Consider the following 20,056-nt stretch of genomic DNA (forward strand, 5'->3'; position numbering starts at 1 on the left):
TTGTTCTTCTTTTACCTCCTCATCTTCATCTGTATGTTCCAGAGAATCCGAATCCACCTCAGGTTCATTTTCACTTCACTTCCAGTCGTAGCTGGGATTTGAAGTTCAAATTTCTCATGTTTGCACATGCCCTTTCCTTTGCGCACGCGCAGTTCCTGTTGTTTCTTCTTGGAGACTGTTGACGTTGCCGCCAATTTCTGTTCTGTATCGCCGAAGGTAAGATGCACTTGAGTCTGAGGCTTCTTCATGGTGGCCGGCCCAGCTTGTACTGTCTTCAAAGTAGTAGTTTTCTTCTTTGTCTGTTTAGGAGGCATATCTAAGGAAAATACTGAGTAGTTTAGATGTAGTTTTTAGAAAATATATACAAACTTTTCTTCACTTAAGCGTTAATTTATTAGTTTTTTATGGGAGAGCTGGATTTCCATGTCTCCATCCTACGTCATCACGTGACGTCCCCCGAGAAATAAACCATTGATCAGAAACATAACTAGGCCCGCTGCCTAAAAGGTGCTTAGATGAATGGAGCCTAGCAATCTTGCAGAGAGTTATTGATTTCCTGATGCCTTAAAGTCTTCCCATCTTCTAAGTTCAAAGTAAATTTTATTATCAAAGTACATGAATGTCACCATATACAACCCTGAAATTCATTTTGCTGTGTGCATACTCAGCAAATCTAAAGAACAGTTACAATAACAGGATCAATGAAAGATCAACTGGAGTGCAGAAGACAATAATTGGTGCAAATGCAAATATAAAGAAATAGCAATAAGTAATGAGAACATGAGCTAAGGAGTCCTTAAAGTGAGATCATTGGTTGTTGAAACATCTTAATGGATTGTTAAATGAGTGTAATTATCCCCTTGTGTTCAAAAGTCTGATTGTTGAGGGGTAGTAACTATTCTTGAATCTGGTGTTGCGAGTCCTGAGGCTCTTGTACCTTTTACCTGATGACAACAGTGAGAAGAGAGCATGACTAGGTGGTGATTTTTGGTGATAAATACGGCTTTCCTATGACATTGTTTCATGCAGATGTGCTCAGTAGTTGGGAGGCTTTACCTGTCATGTTTTGGGCTGAATCAACTACCTTTTGTAGCATTTTCTGTTCGAGAGCATTGGTGTTTCCATACCAGGCTCTGATGCAGCCAATCAGTGCACTCTCCGCTACACAACTGTAGAAGTTTATCAAAGTTTTAAATGTCACGCCAAATCCCTGCAGACTCCGAAGGAATTAGAGGTGCTGCCATGCTTTTTCGTAATTGCACTTACATGCTGAGTCCAGGGCAAATCTTCTAAAATAATAACACCCAGGAATTTAAAGTTGCTAACCCTCACCAACTCCAATGAGGACTGGCTCAGATCTGGAATGCTTTCCACTTGTCAGAATTAATGCAGCTACAACAACTCTCATGCCTGACTTCATCTAGGACAAATCACCTTCTTTATGGGCACCCCGTTTACTCCATTAAATGGTACAAGCATTGTAGCAGTTAGCACTGGCCTACAGCATCAGTGATCAGAGTTTTATAAGGAGTTGATACATTCTTCCTGTGACTGTGTGGATTTCCTCAATGTGTTCCGGCTTCCTCCCACATTCCAAAGGCTTACAGGTTGGGGTTAGTAAGCAGTGGGCAAACTGTGTTGGCTCTGGAAGAAATACAAAGTGATCTAGGAGTCCTTGTTCATCAGTCACTGAAGGTGAATGAGCAAGTGCAGCAGGCAGTGAAGAAGGCTAATGGAATGTTGGCCTTTATTACAAAGGGAAGTGAATACAAGAGCAAGGAAATCCTCTTGCATTTGTACAGAGCCCTGGTGAGACCACACCTGGAGTATTGTGTACAGTTTTGGTCTCCAGGGTTAAGGAAGGACATCCTGGCTGTAGAGGAAGTGCAGCGTAGATTTATGAGGTTAATTCCTGGGATGTCCGGACTGTCTTACGCAGAGAGGTTAGAGAGACTGGGCTTGCACACGCTGGAATTAAGGAGATTGAGAGGGGATCTGATTGCAACGTATAAGATTATTAAGGGATTGGACAAGATAGAGGCAGGAAATATGTTCCAGATGCTGGGAGAGTCCAGTACCAGAGGGCATGGTTTAAGAATAAGGGGTAGGTCATTTAGGACAGTTAAGGAAAAACTTCTTCTCCCAGAGAGTTGTGGGGGTGTGGAATGCACTGCCTCAGAAGGCAGTGGAGGCCAATTCTCTGGATGCTTTCAAGAAGGAGCTAGATAGGTATCTCATGGATAGGGGAATCAAGGGATATGAGGACAAGGCAGGAACCGGGTATTGATAGTAGATGATCAGCCATGATCTCAGAATGGCGGTGCAGGCTCGAAGGGCCAAATGGTCTACTTCTGCACCTATTGTCTATATTCTATTGACACTAGTGGGCTGCCCCCAGCACATCCTTGTGGATTGTGTTAGTCATTGACGCAAGCGAAACATTGCTCTGAATGTTTTGATGTACATGTAACAAATAAAGATAATCTTTACCATGACATATGCTCATCCTCTCCACCACTGATCTCCATGGCTGCATTGTATGAGTTGCAAAATGTACCGCAGCTACTTGTCACACTTACCCCAACAGCATCACTAAAGTCCACAAACTCTTGCCATCAAAGTACACAAGGGCAGTAGGTTCAAGGGAACATCCCCTTCAAAACTGCGTGCTTGTTGCTGCTCCTTGATTGCCACTGCCTAATCTAGGAGCTCCTCTCACTCCTCCCACCTGCCATTAATAGCAAACTGCAAGGCTGTGGCAGCTTAAGATGGCAGGTCTCTATCACCTTCTCAAGGGTGATTGGAGATTGACAATAAATGGCACATGTGCCACTGAAAATCCTGAAAATTAATATAAGGGTTGCTGATTAGCTGGAGATATGACCCCGGGATGACAGTTGTCATAAGGACTGAGGAGATCTACACATCTGATGCTATGTCTAATATCTGAGCATATACAAGGGTGAGGTCACGAGATGATGGCACTCAAAAGGAAATCAAGACATTGTGGAGTTTGGATGGGAATGGAAGATTGAAGCCCAAGGAGGAAATGGTAGAGAAGGCTAGAAAAGCCAAAAAAGTGGGCTATCTCCTAAATCTTGCTTTTAATGCTCTTGCAGCATTTTGCATTGTAAAATAAGGTGAATTTTTCACAAACCAACTTTATGCATTATTTACATGATCATTTTATTACTGTTCTAGATATTTCTGAACTAAATTGCCATGACAGTGAAGATATCCTGCTCAATGCTGGAGCTTTCGTGTCTGCTGCTACTCCTTAATGGTGCAGGTAAGACTTGCGTTTGAAATTAAAGACCTGAAGCAGAGAGGACTTTACAATTCCGACGAGTTTGCAGAAATTGCTGTTGGTGCATCGACAGCTGATTTTTAGATTTTTAAACATCTTTCATCCTCAAAAATATCTGAAGTACAGGACAAAAAAATGGATGCTGAGACTAAGGAGTGAGTGGGAGATCAGAACTCCCTAAAGCTGGCAAGCGATGGGTGGGTCCAAGTCAGGAAGCTTGATGGGCAAATACAGGACAGGAGCATGGAAATAGTAACGCAAGCTGGGGGGTAAGAGGTGAACACTTGCCTGATCCACTGAGTTTCAAATTTACAAACAAGATGTTGGAGAAACCAATTCTATTTTTCTCTGCAAGTTCTCAGTAATTGTGGAAAATAAAAGCTTTTAATATATAATTTTACTTGTAGGTCCGGCATGCCATACATGCATAATGGAAATAGCTTTTATATAGAGGTGAAGGGAGTGGAATATTTCCTATAGTGGGGGAGTCTAGGATCAGAGGGTGCATCCTCAGAATAGAAAGACATTCATTTAGTACAGAAATTAGGAGGAATTTCATTAGCTATAAGTTAACGAATTTGTGGAATTCATTGCCAGAGACAACTGTGGAGGCTAAGGCATTGGGTACATTTAAAGTGGAGGTTAATAGATTATTGATTGGTAAGGGCATCAAAGGTTATGAGGAGAAAGCAGGAGAATGGGGTTGAGAGGGATAATAAATCAGCTGTGATGGTGGGCTTAATTCTGCTCCTGTGTCTTATAGCCAATCTAGTCCATGCTAAACTATTATTGTCTACTTCCGTTGTCCTGTTCTTGGACCATAGCCCTCCAAACAATGTACCTGTCCAAAATTCTCTTAAAAGTCAAAGTCAAATCAACCTTTAACACTAGTAAGACATGCCATCATGTTTGGCATCTCCATATAAAAATTTAAGCAGTTTCTTCATAAAATCCATCCAGCTATTTCAAACTGCTTCAGTCTAATCCTTGCCAGTTGATTTAGGGCTGTGCCTTCAAATCCTGGACTCCCCCATTATAAGAAACATCCTCTCCACATTCACTGTATCTCGGTCTTTCAATGTAAATTCTCTTCATTCTCTGCTGTTGTGTTCTATGACGCTGTTCTGATGCTGATGTGACCAATGATTCACCGTTGATCGGTATTCTTTTGAAAGCTTTTTTGAAAGTAGATAATTATAACACATTTATTCTAAATTTTCATCTCCTTTATTCTAACACCTACTGTTCCATGTCTAGACTGCATTTTGGGAAATCTGATCACTTGGCTGTCCTCCTTCTAGCTGCATAAAGGCAGAGGCTGAAGAGAAAAGCTTCACAGATAAGGACAAGAAAGTCATGGTCACTGGAGGCAGAGGAGCAGCAACAGGATTGCTTTGCTTCTGTGGACTGGGCCAGGGTAAAGGATCTGCATGAATACATCACAGTTGTCACGGACTTTATTAAAACAGTTGTAGATGAGTATGTCCCCACTCATTCAAAATCACTCAGAGTCCTCCTCAACCAGAAGCCCTGGAAGAATCATGTGATCCACATTCCGCTGAGGGCAAGATCAGAGGCATTCAGGTCTGGCAACCAATTAAGATGCAAGAGATCCAGGTACAATCTCTGGAAATCCATCTCACATGCAAAGTATCAATTCCAGACCAAACTTGAATCACTGAAGGATGCTTAACAGCTGTGGCAGAGCTTGAATACTATTAAATCTTATTAATGACCCTGTGATTTCAATCTCTGAGGTTGGTGTGGAAGTATCCTTTAAGAGGGTGAACCCATGGAAATCATCCAGCCCAGATGGAGTACCTGGCTGACTACTAAAGATCTGTGCAGATCAATTGGCTGGAGTATTCACTGATATCTGTAACCTCTTGCTTCAACAGTATGATGTACCCACCTGCTTCAAGCAGGCCTCAATTATACCGGTGCCTAAGTAGAACATAGTAACCTGCCTCAATGACTATTATCCACTGTGATGAAATGTTTGACAGGTTGGTAATGAAATATATCAATACCTGCCTAAGGTATCTTGGATCACCTCCAGTTTTCCTACTATCGCAACAGGTCCACATCAGAAACAAGAAAAAAATCTGCAGATGCTGGAAATCCAAGCAACATGCACAAAATGCCAGAGGGACTCAGCAGGCCAGGCAACATCTATGGAAAAGAGTACAGCTGAAGTTTCTGGTTGAGACCCTTCAGCAGGACTGGAGAGACAAAGAAGAGGAATAGATTTTAAAGGTTGGGGGAGGGGAGGGAGAAACACAAGGTGATAGGTGAAATCAGGAAGGGGAGGGGTGAAGTAAAGAGCTTGGAAGTTAATTAGTACAGAAGATACAGGATTGGAGAAGGGGAAATCTAATAGGTGAGGAGAGAAGGTCATGAAAGAAAGAAAGGTCATGGAGGAGGACCACCAAATGAAGGTGATGGGCAGGCAAGGAGCCAAGGTGAGAGGGGGAAGGAGTATGGATAATGGTGAAGGAGATGGGGGGAGGCAAAACGGGAAGTTTGAGAAATCAATGTTCATGCCATCAGGTTGGAGGCTACACAGATGGACTATAGGGTGTAGTTCCTCTAACCTGAGTGTGGCCTCAGGCCATGGATTGACATATCGGAATGGGAAATGGAATTAAAATTGGTGGCCACTGGGAGATCCTGCTTCTTCTGGCAGATGGAATGTAGGTGCTTGGTGAAGTGGTCTCCCAATCTACGCCAGGTATCGCCAATGTACAACAGGCCACACGAAGAGCTCCGGACACAGCATATAACCTCAACAGACTCACTTGGAAGGACAGTTTGGGGCCACATCAGATGCCATTTCGATGGCTTTTTACTCAACTCTGGAACATTTGGAGAGCAAAGATGCATACATCATGATGCTCTTTACCAACTACAGCTTGAGCATCAAATACTGCAGTCCCTTCAAATCTTGGCCTCAGTTCTTCCTTGTGCAATTGAATCCTCGATTTCCTTATTTGCAGACCCCAGTCAGTTCAGATTGGCAATAGCAACTCCTCCACAATCTCCATCAGCATAGGTTCACCACAAGGTGCATAGCCCCCTGCTCTGTTTGCGTTATACTTATGACTTTGAGGCTAAGCATAGCTCCAGTACTTTTCCAGATGTGTTCAACATGCCACATTTTCCACCTTTAGGAGGTACCTGGTGTTCCCATGCCAGATGCTTCCACAACAATGGGATTGTCTCTCTGCTACCTGCAATGTTTATTCTCATGTTTGTGCTCCAATGTCATATTCAGGTTTACTGACGACACCACTGTCATTGCCGAATTAAAGCTGGTAATTAATCAACATATAAAAGGGAGATTGAAAATCTGCCTGAGTGATGCCACAACACCAACCTCTCATTCAATCTCAGCAAGACCAAGAAGGTGATTATTGACTTGAGTAGGAGAAAACCAGAGGTCCATGAGCCAGTCTTGATCAGTGGATCAGGGGTGGAGAGGGTCAACAACTTTAAATTTCTCAGTATTATCATTTCAGAGTTGTCCTAGGCCCAGCACAAAGGTGTAATTATGAAGACAACATGGCAGCATCTCTATTTCCTTAGAGGTTTGCACAAATTCAGCATGACATCTGAAACTTTGACAAACTTCTATGGATGTGTTGTGGAGAGTATTTTGATTTGTTGCATCGCGGCCTGGTATAGAAACACCAATGCCCTTGAATGGAAAATCCTACAAAAAGTAGTGGATACAGTAGAGTAGATCATGGGTAAAGTTCTCCCCACCATTGAGCACATCTATACAGAATGCTTTTGCAGGAAAGCAACATTCATCGTCAACGACCCCCATCACCATGCTCTCTTCCCTCTGCTGCCATCAGGAACATGAGCCTCAGGACCCACACACTACCAGGTTCAGGAACATTACCTCTCAACCATCAGGCTCTTGAACCAGAGGGGATAACTTCACTCAGCTTCACTCGCCCCATCACTGAACTGTTCCCACACCTATGGACTCACTTTCAACGACTCTTCATCTCATGTTCTTGACATTTAGTGCTTACTTATTTATAATTACTATTATTTTCTCTGTTGTGTTTGCACAATTTGTTGTCTTTTACACATTGGCCGTTTGCCCATCTTGTTTGATCCAGTCTTTCACTGATTCCATTGTGATGCTAGTATTTGTATGCCCACAAGAAAACAAATCTCATTGTGGTATATTTATATGCTTTGATAATAAATGTACTTCGAACTTTGCACTTGAAGCAATGATATACAATGTATCTGGAGCAGGAACACAGCATAAAAAGGAATTGGACGGCTTGGTATGTTTTGAGGTTATGCCTGGAAGTGGTTCTGTGTGGTGGGTTGCTGGCAGTTGTCTTGAGATATTGACTGAGAAATAGTCTCCTGTATTGAATGTTTGTCTAGGGTAGTTTATATACTGTACCTGTACGGGATGGCCTATGCCCTTTGTCTGTGATTTTTCTAAAGAATGCAATGTCTCAAGATGTCAGGCATCACCTTAAGCAACACATACAAAATGCTGGAGGAACTCAGCAGGTCAGCCAGCATCTATGGAAATGATGAGACAGTTGACATTTCAGGCCAAGACCCTTCTTCAGGATCAGTTGAAATAAGCTTTGTTTTAGGCACTTCAAAGTAAGGTGCCTAAAACAAAAGTTATTTTGACTGATCCTATTGTAGCAACAGAAGGTTGGTAGCTTCTGATACTTCCATTTTATTCTTTAACTCACCTGTCGTTTATCGCAGAATACCTAATATGATAGTAGGGAAGGAAGAGAGTTCTTACTGATTATTTCCTTAAATTCTTTGTCCATTGTTTACTTGGCCCAATCTGACCTATACACACCCATCCTTATTGACCTTATGAGTTCTTGCTGACTGTCCTCTTGAAGATTTAACTCATTATTTCCTTTTACTACTGTAACTTTCCTGGGTGAATATGTTGGCATTCCAGAACGATTTCCTTACGCTCTATCTTTAAAAGCACAATCAGTATAAATACATAATATTAGCCTGTATACATAGACTGTGCATAAAGTGACACTAGTTACAGAAGTATCTGTATATGAGGATACTGTGACAGGAAATGATAAAGTAGTGGTAATGGGATGGGTAGTGGCTGAAATTATTTATCAGCCTGAGGGAAGTAACTGTTTGGGAGTCTGGTGGTCCTGGTGTGGATGCTGCATAGCACTCCATGGGAGTGGGACACACAGTTCATTGGCAGGAAGAATGAGATCCTTCCTGATGTTGCTGGCTGTTCAGTTCATTAAAAGCAAGTTTGATTATCTGTGGAATATCCACTCATGTCTGTTATCTTTTGAAACTCCAAAACATAAAAACTAGTTGAGAGGAAAACAGGGAGAATCCACAATGCGTGTCTAACTTTGCTTTTACTTTAAATAACACATGCACATCTCACATGGTAGTGTCAAGATGTATCCAATTCACATGTTTTTACATATAACCTCAAATGTATTATTTAAATGAACAAGAATGCTTAATTAGACAATATATTTACAATATTACTCAAATATTAAATACAAAATAATGTCCACTTTGATTTGCAATAGAGATATATGGTGTCTTCTACAAGTTGTATCCGTTAACTCACAATATAAACAGAAGATTCTGCAGATGCTGGAAATCCAGGGCAGCACACACACAAAGTGCTGAAGGAACAGCAAACCAATATTTCAATTCCCCACTCTGCTCCTCCTCCCTTACTTCTCATCTGTCTATCACCACTGGTTCCTCATCCCTTTCCCTGTATCCCATGGTCCACACTCCTTTCCTATCTGATTTCTTCTTCTCCAGCCCTTTACCTTTTCCCCTCTTCCAGCTTCTTGCATCATCCTTCCTCTCCCATCAACCTGGCTTCACCTGTCACCTTCTAGCATGTAATCCTTCCCCACCCCCCTTCCTTAGTCTGGCTTCTCACCTCTTCCTGTCCAGTTCTAAGATGAAGGATCTCGACCTGAAATGTCAACTGTTTATTCATTTCCATAGATGCTGCCCGACCTGCTGAGTTCCTTCATCATTTTGTTTGCATTGGTTGAATATAAGTACCTCGGTTTTACAATGGTCTTGACACTTGAGAGTAGAGAATTGTTGTACTGTGTCCTCACCAGGACAGGCTATGTGGAATATATCAGTGATGATCAATATAATTAATTCATACAGCCTCAAATAAACATAGATATGAGTCCAATAGTGTGTGAGTCTAGGACCAGAGGTCACAGCCTCAGAATACAAGGACTTCCCTCTAGAACAGAGATGATGAGGAATTTCTTCAGCCAGAGGGTAGTGAATTTGTGGAATTTACCACACAGAGAGCGGTAGGGGCCAAGTTACTGTGTATATTTAAAGCGGAGGTTGATGGGTTCTTGAATAGTAAGGGTATCAAAAGTTATGGGTAGAAGGCAGAAGAATGGGGTTGAGAGGGAACATAAATCAGTCACGATTGAATGGCGAAGCAGACTTGATGGGCTGAATGGCCTAATTCTGTTCCTTATGATCTTGTTTAGTCATTTTTAATGGGTTATTTTCCATTTCTGAAGCCTTGCTGTCATTCTTCAGTCAGCTCGCTGGCTGTAAAAGAGATTAAAGAAAAATAACTTTATTTATTTAAAGGTTTGGAAGAATATAATCAAAATAGCACAAATCTGGCAACATCTGACAACTCTGATTAAATGCAACAAGAAAAACTAGCAATCTATTCAAGCTGGCATGAGCTCCAATGATAGAGGTTTCCAGCACTTCTCTGGCAAAAATTAGCTACCATATGTCTTAATACTTTTTCAACAGATTCCCTGCCTGACAACAGGCCAGCTTATAGACACTGGGGACTGACTGTGAGTTAAGTCTCACATGCATAATTAAACTTTGTTGAGACAGAGGTTCAGGGGAAGCAGGGAAAATATCAGCTGACCATAAGCCTCCAAAGTATGTGGGGAAATAGATGCTGCCTGGCCTGCTGAGTTCCTCCAGCATTTTGTATGTGTTGCTGAGTCTTTGATAAATGATTGCATACGTTTCACTTCATCGACCTCATGCTGGTGAAAGTGCAAAGTGAGTGCAACTGATGGCCAATATACCACACACGCAGACACACACATACACCTCTATGACAACCAGGCTAAACTGCTCACCCCAAGTTCTCACAAATGCCACTAATTAATCTGCTTAAAGAACCTTTCTTAAACAAAATGCAACCTCATCCATTAGCAAGTTTGATAGCATTTTAATTCTGTTCTGGGACTGCGTTGATTGACCTACGTGAATCTCTGACACTGATGTCTTAATTTTCAGTTGCTGTCCACATGATCTGGAAAAACTGCAGTCATATTGCACTGAATTCCTCAGTTCTTCATCTTGGTTATCCTTTAACGGCTACCTGCCTGTTGAGAAGTGAAGTGTGTGCTTTAGACTACAAGATTAACCCAACTGCTGTGGTCTGGCAAATGAACGGGGAGGAGATTTCAAGAACCCAGTACAGTATGTTGAACTACCAAGTGTCTGCAGTCACCTTACCTAATTTCAATCAACCCAAAGGGAATCTGACTTGTTCTGTTCTCAACAACGGATCACTGCAGCTGCTTCAGTGGGCTGAAGTCAGAGCTGGATGTAAGTTCACAGCAGGAGTGAATGGGGTTACAGTTAATGGAAAAGAAATTAATTACCTAGCAGCATTAGATGGTGTACTTCTGCCCGCCAATTGGAAACACTACTGAAGCTCTTTCAAACATTTTGTATACTTTTATGAATATTTGTTTCCTCTGCCATAATAAAATTGATTGGTAGAATACTCATTCAATGTGAAAAAATGTTAGGAGCTACTGCCTACTCCTTTGAAATAGAGAGGTGGTAATTTAAAATTGGGGAAGATGTAATGGGAATCTTGGTTTTCTACTGGATGCTCAAGGGTCATATGGTATAAAATTTTCAAGGTATACCTGTAGCTGTATCAGGAACCAGCCATGAACTGTTTTAATACTCTGCTGGGAGCTACCTTGCTTTCGAGTCAGAAGGCTGTAGGTTCAAGTCTCAGTTCAAAGGGCTTGAGCACTAGATCCAGTCATTGAATTTTGAATTTACTTAAATCTGAAATCTATCCCACAATGGGAGGGAGTAAGAATCTTCACGTTATGACTACATTGCAATGTACAGACATGTGAATTTAAAAGACTAATGGCTTATAGAAAGAAGCTGTCCCATAGCCTGTTGGTCCTGGCTTTGATGCTGTGGAAGCGTCTGCAGCTGAAACCGTTCACGATTGGGGTGACTGGTGTCCCCAATGTTCCTCCAGACCTTCTTTTTGCACCTGCTGCTGCAAATGTTCTCAATAGAGGGAAATTCACTGCTTGTCTCTGCTTTACTGAGGGAGTGCCGATCTGATTTTGAACTCTTATCCTTTAAAGCAGGGGTGCCCAATCTTTTTCATGTCATGAACCTCTACCATTAACTGTTGACCCCAGCTTGAGAACCCCTGATTTAAAGTGATATATGCGATTCTCTCGTGATGGTATTCGATCCACTGCCTGCAAACCATAGAACCATAGAACATTACAGCACAGAAACAGCCCCTCTGGCCGTGCCGAAACATTTTTCTGCCTAGTCCCACTGACCTGCACCTGGACCATATCCCTTCATACACCTCTCATCCATGTACCTGTACAAGTTTTTTTTTAATGTTAAAAGTGAGCCCGTATTTACCACTTCATCTGGCAGCTCATTCCACACTCCCACCACACTCTGTGTGAAGAAGCCCCCCCCCCCATATTCCTTTTAAACTCTTCCCCCTTCACCCTTAACCCATGTCCTCTGGTTTTTTTCTCTCCTAGTCTCAGTGGAAAAAGCCTGCTTGCATTCACTCTATCTATACCCACCATAAGTTTATATAGCTCTATCAAATCTCCCCTCATTCTTCTATGCTCCAGGGAATAAAGTCCTAACCTATTCAACCTTTCCCTGTAACTCAGTTTCTCAAGTCCCAGCAACATCCTTGTAAACCTTCTCTGCACTCTTTCAACCTTATTAATATCCTTCCTGTAATTCGGTGACCAAAGTTCTGAATTCGGAAGATCTTAAGCCTTATCCAATGTGTAGATAGCTACAAATACCCTCACTAAAGAGAGGCTGTACCAACTGTTATCTACCTACTCTTCAAAAACTAGATCTCTTCCCTGTTTATCCTCCATGGCAAGTTTAGTTGGCAATACCCACCAATTGAGCAGGGGGTCTTCCCTCCCTACCAAGGAGATACTTCCAGCTAACAAAGTAGTTTAAACATAGTTAATTTATTTTTAGTGATGCACATTTAAATTTAGATAAAATTCTTAAAACACATTTAAAACCCACAGAGGATTTCTATCATATAAGAGATTTACAATTTACAAACTATTTCTAAAACATAAAGATTTATAAAACACAGGTACAATTCCTGTAAGCTAAAACGACGTACCAATGAGTTGCAGATGAATGAGTCATCCACCGCTGAAATCAATAGCAGAAGGATTGATCCTAGTCACCCCATTTTTCTGTCATTCTTCTTGACATTCCTTGTCCATTCATAGTAAGCCTGACTACTCTCTTAAATGTATGCAGTTTTTTTTGCTACTCGGCGACTTTGCATGCATGAGATATTTTTTCAGGTACCTTTGTACTGGGAAAGTCATACTCTCTCATGAGCACCATTTTATGAAAATATTGTGGTGACCCATTTCCTAGCGTATCTGAACCGACTCACAATTAGATAGCCTACAGGGGTTTGCGAGCACAGAGCTTTGGAGCCTCTGCGCCATGGGGGGCCAGTTGACAGAGGCTTAAAAGTGAGGCTGAAGTTTTCGAATAAAGTTTTTTTCCTTCGACTGCAGTTACCGACTCCGTGTCGTAATTTTAGCGCTGCGTGTAGCACACCGCTACAATATAGCTTATTAGAAGTAGTCTTTTTACAGCATATCTGCTCTGGCACTTTACCTTGGCTGATCGATTTCCCCCTCAACCCCATTCTTCAGCCCCTCATAACCTTTCATGCCATGACTTATAAGAACCTGTCAATCTCCATCTTAGATACTTCAAATGACCTGGCCTCCACAGCCACCCATGGCAAAGAATTCCACAGATTTACCACCCTTTGGCTAAAGAAATTCCTCCTCATTTCCATCCAAAATGGACGTCCCTCTATTCTGATGCTGGGCACTCTGGGCCTAATCACCCACTACAGGAAACATCCTCTCCGCATCTTTGAGATATCCCCTCATTCTTCTAAATTCCAGTGAGTACTAGCCCAGACCCATTAAATGCTCCTCATAAAATAAGCTTTTCATTTATGGAATTATTTTGTGAACCTCCTTTGAACCCTCTCCACTGGTAGCACGTTCTTAGATAAGGCACCCAAAACTGCTCATAATACTTCAAGTGAGGCCTCACTAGTGCTTTGTAAAGCCTCAGCATTATGTCCTTGTTTTTATATTCTAGTCCTCTCAAAATGAATGCTAATATTGCATTTTCCTTCCTCACCACTGACTCAACCTGCAAATTAACCTTTAAGGAATCTTGCATAAGGACTCCAAAGTCCCTTTGCACCTTGGACTTTTGAATTTTCTCCCTGTTTAGAAAATAGTCTGTGCTCATATTTCTTATACCAAATTGCATGACCATACACTTCCCTACTCTGTATACAATCTGCCACTTCTTTACCCATTCTCTTAATCTGTTTGTCCTTCAGCAGCCTCCCTGCATCCTTAACACTACCTGCCTAAAAATCAGCCTAATGCAGCCTAAACAGCCTTATGCGTGACACGTTGTCAAAGGCTTTCTGAAAATCCATGTACAAAACATTCACTGATTCTTCTTTGTCTGTCCTGCTTGTTATTTCCTCAAAGAACTCCACAGATCTGTCAGCCAAGGTTTTCCCTTAAAGAAACCATGCTGACTTTGGCATATTTTACTATGTGTCTCGAAGTACCCCGAAACCTCATCCTTAACGATCGACTCCAACCACTGCCTATCTTCTTATAATTTCTTTTCTTCGGCCTCCCTCCCTTCTTGAAGAGTGCAGTGACATTTCCAATTTTCCACTCTTTTGGAACCGTGCCAAGATCTAGTGATTCTTGAAAGTTCACCGCTAATGCCTCCACGTTCTCTTCAGCTACTTGTTTCAGAACCCTGTGGTATAGTCCATCTGGTCCAAGTGACTTATCTAACCAGATCTTTCAGCTTCCCAAGCCCCTTCTCCCTAGTAATAGCAATAACACTCACTTCTGCCCATTAGCCTCTCAAAAATCTCGCATAGTACTAGTATCTTCACAGTGAAGCCTGATGTAATACACTTACTCAATTCACCCACCATTCTCTTTTTCCCTCATTACTGTCATGGTCCTGATCATTAATTCCCTATCTTGCTCCTAATTTCCTTTGAATATGATTTGATTCTGAATGTTAATTTCCCATTTGCAGCTAATTCTCTTTGATGATGACACACTGGTGCATCATCAAGACCTGCAGCATAAGAACCCTGGTGTTACAAACATTAGCTGCCAGATCGTTGTTCTTTTTCCTATGAGATAACTATGTTTCTCGACTGCTTAGAACTGCTTGTTCTAAGGTAGCTCCAGTTTCAAGGTTTACCTATGAGACTCCGTTTCTCTGAGTTGAGGCTATGAGTCAAGGCTCTGTGTCAAGTCTCTGAGTCAAGGCTCTGTGTCAAGATCCCTCCTGTTTGCTGTTCGATGCTTCTGCCTGTGTAAGCATCCAAACTCAATTTCTGTGCCTGTGTCTTGCACTTAGGTTCACTTCCTTCACTCCTCGCAACAATTACTACCTCTCCAGTATCATTTCCCAGTGGTCTGATATCTCTCTCACCTCTCTTTTACTCTTTATACATCTGAAAAATCTTCTGATATCTCTTTGACATTATTGTTGAGCTTACTTTCATATTTCATTGATTCCCCCTTATGGCTTTTTAATTTGCCACCTTTTGATTTTTAAAAGCTTCCCAATCCTCTAACTTCCAACTAATTTTTGCTCCATTATATGCCGTCTCTTTGGCTTTTATGTTGGCTTTGACTTCCTTCGTCAGCCATCATTTTGTCATCCTGTCTTTAGAATACTTCTTCACCTTTGGGTTGTATCTATTCTTTCCCTTCTGAATTGCTCCCAGAAACTCCAGCCCTTGCTGCTCTGACATCATTTCTGCTAGAATCTCATTGTAAGCAACTTTGACCAGCTCCTCTTTTGTACCTGTGTAATTCCCTTGACCATTATTTAATACATTTGACTTTAGCTTGTCCATCTCAAATTGCAAGGTGAATTCTCTCATATTATGATCACTTCCTCCTAAGGGTTCCTTTATCTTATGATCCCTAATCCAATCTGGTTCATTACACAACACCCAGTAGAGGATAGCTGATCCCTCAGTGGGTTCAACAATGAGCTGCTCTAAAAAGCCATCTCATAGGCATTCTACAAATTGTCTCTCTTGGGATCCAAAATCAGCACCAATCTGTTTTTCCCAATCTACCTGCATATTGAATAAAATACCCCATGCCTTTCGTAACATTGCCCTTTTGACGTGCATTTTCTATCTTCCATTGTAATTTGTAGCCCACATCCAGGCTCCTGTTTGGAGGCCCGTATATAACTCCCATCAGAATCTTATTACCCTTTGCAGTATCTTATCTCTCCCCACAGTGATTCTACATTTCTGATCATATGTCACCTTCTTCTAAGGATTTGATTTCTTTTTTTACCATCAGAGCCATTGCCACCCCCTCTGCCTACCCACCTGTTCTTCTGATACAATGTGTATCCTTGAATGTTAAGCTCCCAACTATAATCTTCTTTCAGTCTTGACTCAATGATGCCCACAGTGTCATACCTGCCGATCTGTCACGGTGCTGCTTCATCTACCTTATTCCATATACTGTATGCATTCAAATACAACACCTTCAGTCCTGTATTCATCACCCTTTTTGATTTTTGTCTCTCTGCTAAACTGCAACTCATCCCACTGACTGCAAATTTTCCCTATCCGTTCATCTTGTATTGCTGTTTTATTGCCTCTCATGCACGTCACCCTCTTCCTGCCCCATATGCTCAACTAATTGTTCAGAGCCAAATTCTATAATTATGCCTCTCCTTTAAAACTTACCTGAAAGTGTACCTCCCAAAGTTCAGGATTCAAAGTAAATTTATTATCAAAGTACTGTTACTCCACCATTATTAATTTTCCTGCGGGCATTCGCAGTAAGTACAATAGAATCAATGAAAGACCACTGACCACCCTTCCTAGTAATTTCTTCTTCAGATAATAATTCTATGCCTCTGAAGCATTTCATTCATTTTTCTCTATTTAAGATGCATCATTAGATATTATGTTGTAAAATATGACCAGAATTTCACTTTTCCCTGTTGTGTATGATGTTCTTACCCCAAAGAGGCACAATTATTGTATTATAAGGTTAAATGGATTCTCAAATCACACTTAAAATTAGTCTTGATGGAGCTTATTACAACTTAGAGAACAGTTTAATATCTCTTGTCTTGTAATGTGAACTGCTTCTTCCATGCCACCCATATGATATTTGCTAATGCTCTGTTGAGTCATCCCAACATAACCACAATGATGCTTTTGGGTTTTGTTTATTTCACTCTAAACCTTGTGAAGGAGCAGGTGAAGTGGAATTGATTGAAAGTAAGTGCGTGTATATTTACACTGAGTGCCCATTTTCTTTGGTACCTCCTGTACTTAATAAATTGGCCACTGAATTATGATTATAGTCTTTTGTAGCTGTAGCTCATCCACTTCAAGGTTCAGTATGTTATGCCTTCAGAGATGCTCCACAGTTGTAAGGTGTGGCCTTTTGAGTTATTGTCGCCTTCCTGTCATTCTCCTCTGACATCTCTCATTAACAAGTCGTTTTCGCTCACAGAACTACTGCTCACTGGATTTTTTTTTTGCTTTTTGCACCATTCTCTGTAAACTCTAGAGACTGTTGTGCATGAAAATCCCAGGAGATCAGCATTTTCTGAGATACTCAAACCACCCCATCCAGCACCAACAATAATTCTATGGACAAAGTCACATTTCTTCCCCATTCTGACATTTGGTCGGAACAGTAGCTGAACCTCTTGACTATGTCTGCATGTTTTTATGCATTGAGTTGCTGCAATATTAGATATTTGCATTAACACCCATGTGTATGTAATAATGAGGCCATTGAGTGTATGAAATCAATGCAACACTCACAAAATGCTGGAGGAACTCAGCAGGCCAGGCAGCATCTATGGAAAAAAGTGCAGTCGATATTTTGGGCCGAAACCCTTCAGCAGGACCATAGAAACAAGGATGAGGAGTAGATTTAAAAGGTGGGGGAGGGGAGAGAGAAGCACAAGGTGTTAGATGAAATAGAGAGGGGAAGGGATGAAGTGAATAGCTGGGAAGTTAAATGGAGAAAGAAATACAGGAGTGGAGAAGGGGGAGTGTGATAGGTGGGGATAGAAGGCCATGAAAGAAAGAAAAAGGGGGAGGAGCACCAGAGGGAGGCAATGAGCAGGCCCATCTTCAATGCTTCAGCACAGTGGCATAGCAGCTCGTGCAGTACTATTACAATTCAGGACAGAGTTTAGAGTTCAATTCCAATGCTGTCTTTAAGAAGTTTGTACATTCTCCTCATGACTTCTTGACCAAGCCTGTGTGCTCTAACGCATGGGTTGATCCCACATGGTTGGCTGATTAACAAAGAGGTACACAGGTGTACCTAATAAAGTGGCCACTCAACAAAGTGTACCTAATAAAGTAACTACTCAATTTTCATTGGCCCCAAAACACTTCACGTAAAGTACTTCTGCGGGTTCTGAGGCAATACTAGGAAACCAGAAACCAATTTCTAATTAGTTAAATGTGTTTGTTATTGTGACAGGTGCCGTTACAACGTAGAAAATTTTGTTCGCTTGTTGATCATGCCATGGATAAGTCCACTGAAGTAGTTAAAAGAAAACAATGCAGAGTATAGTTTAGCAGCTACAGAGAGTGCAGTGCAAGGACCACAAAGAGATAAACTGGGAGATACAGAAAGTATTAGCATCAAGAAATCATCTTTACCATATGAGTAGACCATTTGAGAATCTGATAACAGCAGGATAGAAACTGTGCTTGATTCAGGTGGTATGCACTTTAAACTTTTTGTGCTTTCTATCCTGCTGGAGAGGGGAGACGAGAGAATAGGCAGAGGGTAGGAAGGGCTCGTGATTTGGTGGCTGCTTTCCCAAGGCAGAGGAAACTGCAGATGGAGGCGGCTCCCCGAATGAAGAATGTGATCGAGGGCCAGACATGATCATCTCCTTTCCAAATTGATCAAAAAATAAATATTGGCTCGATAACTTTCTGGCTTTTATTCCAAATAATACCCTGGAATCTTGCATTCTCATGAGGGAGCCCAAGAGCGTTTGATTTAACATCAGATCCATAAGACAAGTAAATATCGTTACTCAGCTACAAGTGCTGCCAACTGATTAAAACCAGCCTCCAGCAAATAGGACAACCGGCCTGTTTTTGTGTTAACTTTTAGTTTCTCTCGGCAGCTTGAGGTATTGGATTCACATTTCCATAGGCCAACTTATAGGGATGAAGCCAACAAGGAAGAAAGCATAAAAATATGTATTTCTCAAAATACCTTAAAAGCAAAAAAATGAGTTCTATTATGACTCGACGTTGCCATGTATACAGAATGGTGCAATTGTGTTGTCCTCCAGCTGTTTGTTTGTGTGTAAAATAATGGTCGGCATGGTGGCATAGTGATTAGAGCCAGTGACCTGGGTTCAATTCTGCCACTGCCTGCAAGGAGTTTGTATGTTATCACCATGACCGTGTGGGTTTCCTCCGGGTGCTCTGGTTCCCACAGCCCCCCCCCCCCATTCCAAAAACATACTGGTTAGAAAGAAATTGGTCACATGGTTGTAATTGGGCACCGCAGGCTCGCCTTTAGACGCAGGCCCTATGTCTCTAAATAAAATAATAATTATAGGTCATTGCAACGTGACATATTTAAACTGAGAAATTAAAGGACATTTGCTTCCAAGTGAGAAGATTCATCTTATGATGGTGTAATTACATCCGCTTGTCTTCTCAGTGTTGAAACAAATAATTTTCGGCGACCATACAGCTTCACCAGACAAAAGCATTTTAATTTGCCTCATGGAGAAGTATAATGAAAATTAAATGATTATAGGAAACAAATTATTAGAAAGAATAGCCATAAGGGTTGAACAAATGATAGGTTTCTCAGTGATTAGAATACAAGGACTCCCTAATCCCTCTAATCACCAACAACTTGTATTTTCTCACTATTCAAGAATATTCTGCCTTTCTACTAAAGTGAGTGACCTCATACATTTTCACCCTCTTATCCCTCCATCTGCCATCTGCTCAGTCACTCTAAATTCCCTTGAGGCCTCTATGCATGTTCATAGTCCACTCTGCCACCTAGCCTGGTCTAAAATTAGAGATAACAGCAGTATATATACACACACACACACACATAAGAGTTGTTAAGAATTTTCCACGGACTTGTGGTAATTTTATGTATTGCACTATACTACTGCCACAAATATAATACTAATTTCATGACATACATGAGTGATGATAAACCTGATTCTGATACGGGCTTCTGTTGTGGACTGAGATTGCGAAGGGGGCAAGGGGAAGGAAATCATGGTTTGGAAAAGGGGGAGGAAGAG

At 41.4% G+C, this 20,056-nt stretch overlaps 1 protein-coding gene across 1 annotated transcript in view; it reads left to right on the forward strand.

The window, feature by feature from the left end:
* The window catches only part of LOC132405784 (interleukin-6 receptor subunit beta-like), a 126,998-nt gene that overhangs the window by 52,162 nt on the left and 54,780 nt on the right, over window positions 1-20,056 (forward strand). The window contains exons 3-4 of the mRNA XM_059990791.1: window positions 3,202-3,289; window positions 10,628-10,942. Of these exons, the coding sequence (XP_059846774.1) occupies window positions 3,223-3,289; window positions 10,628-10,942 (382 nt within the window). The 5' untranslated portion in view covers window positions 3,202-3,222. The remainder of the gene's footprint in view (window positions 1-3,201; window positions 3,290-10,627; window positions 10,943-20,056) is intronic.

Source organism: Hypanus sabinus, chromosome 16 (genome assembly GCF_030144855.1).
Source record: "Hypanus sabinus isolate sHypSab1 chromosome 16, sHypSab1.hap1, whole genome shotgun sequence".
Taxonomy (NCBI): Eukaryota; Metazoa; Chordata; class Chondrichthyes; order Myliobatiformes; family Dasyatidae; genus Hypanus; species Hypanus sabinus.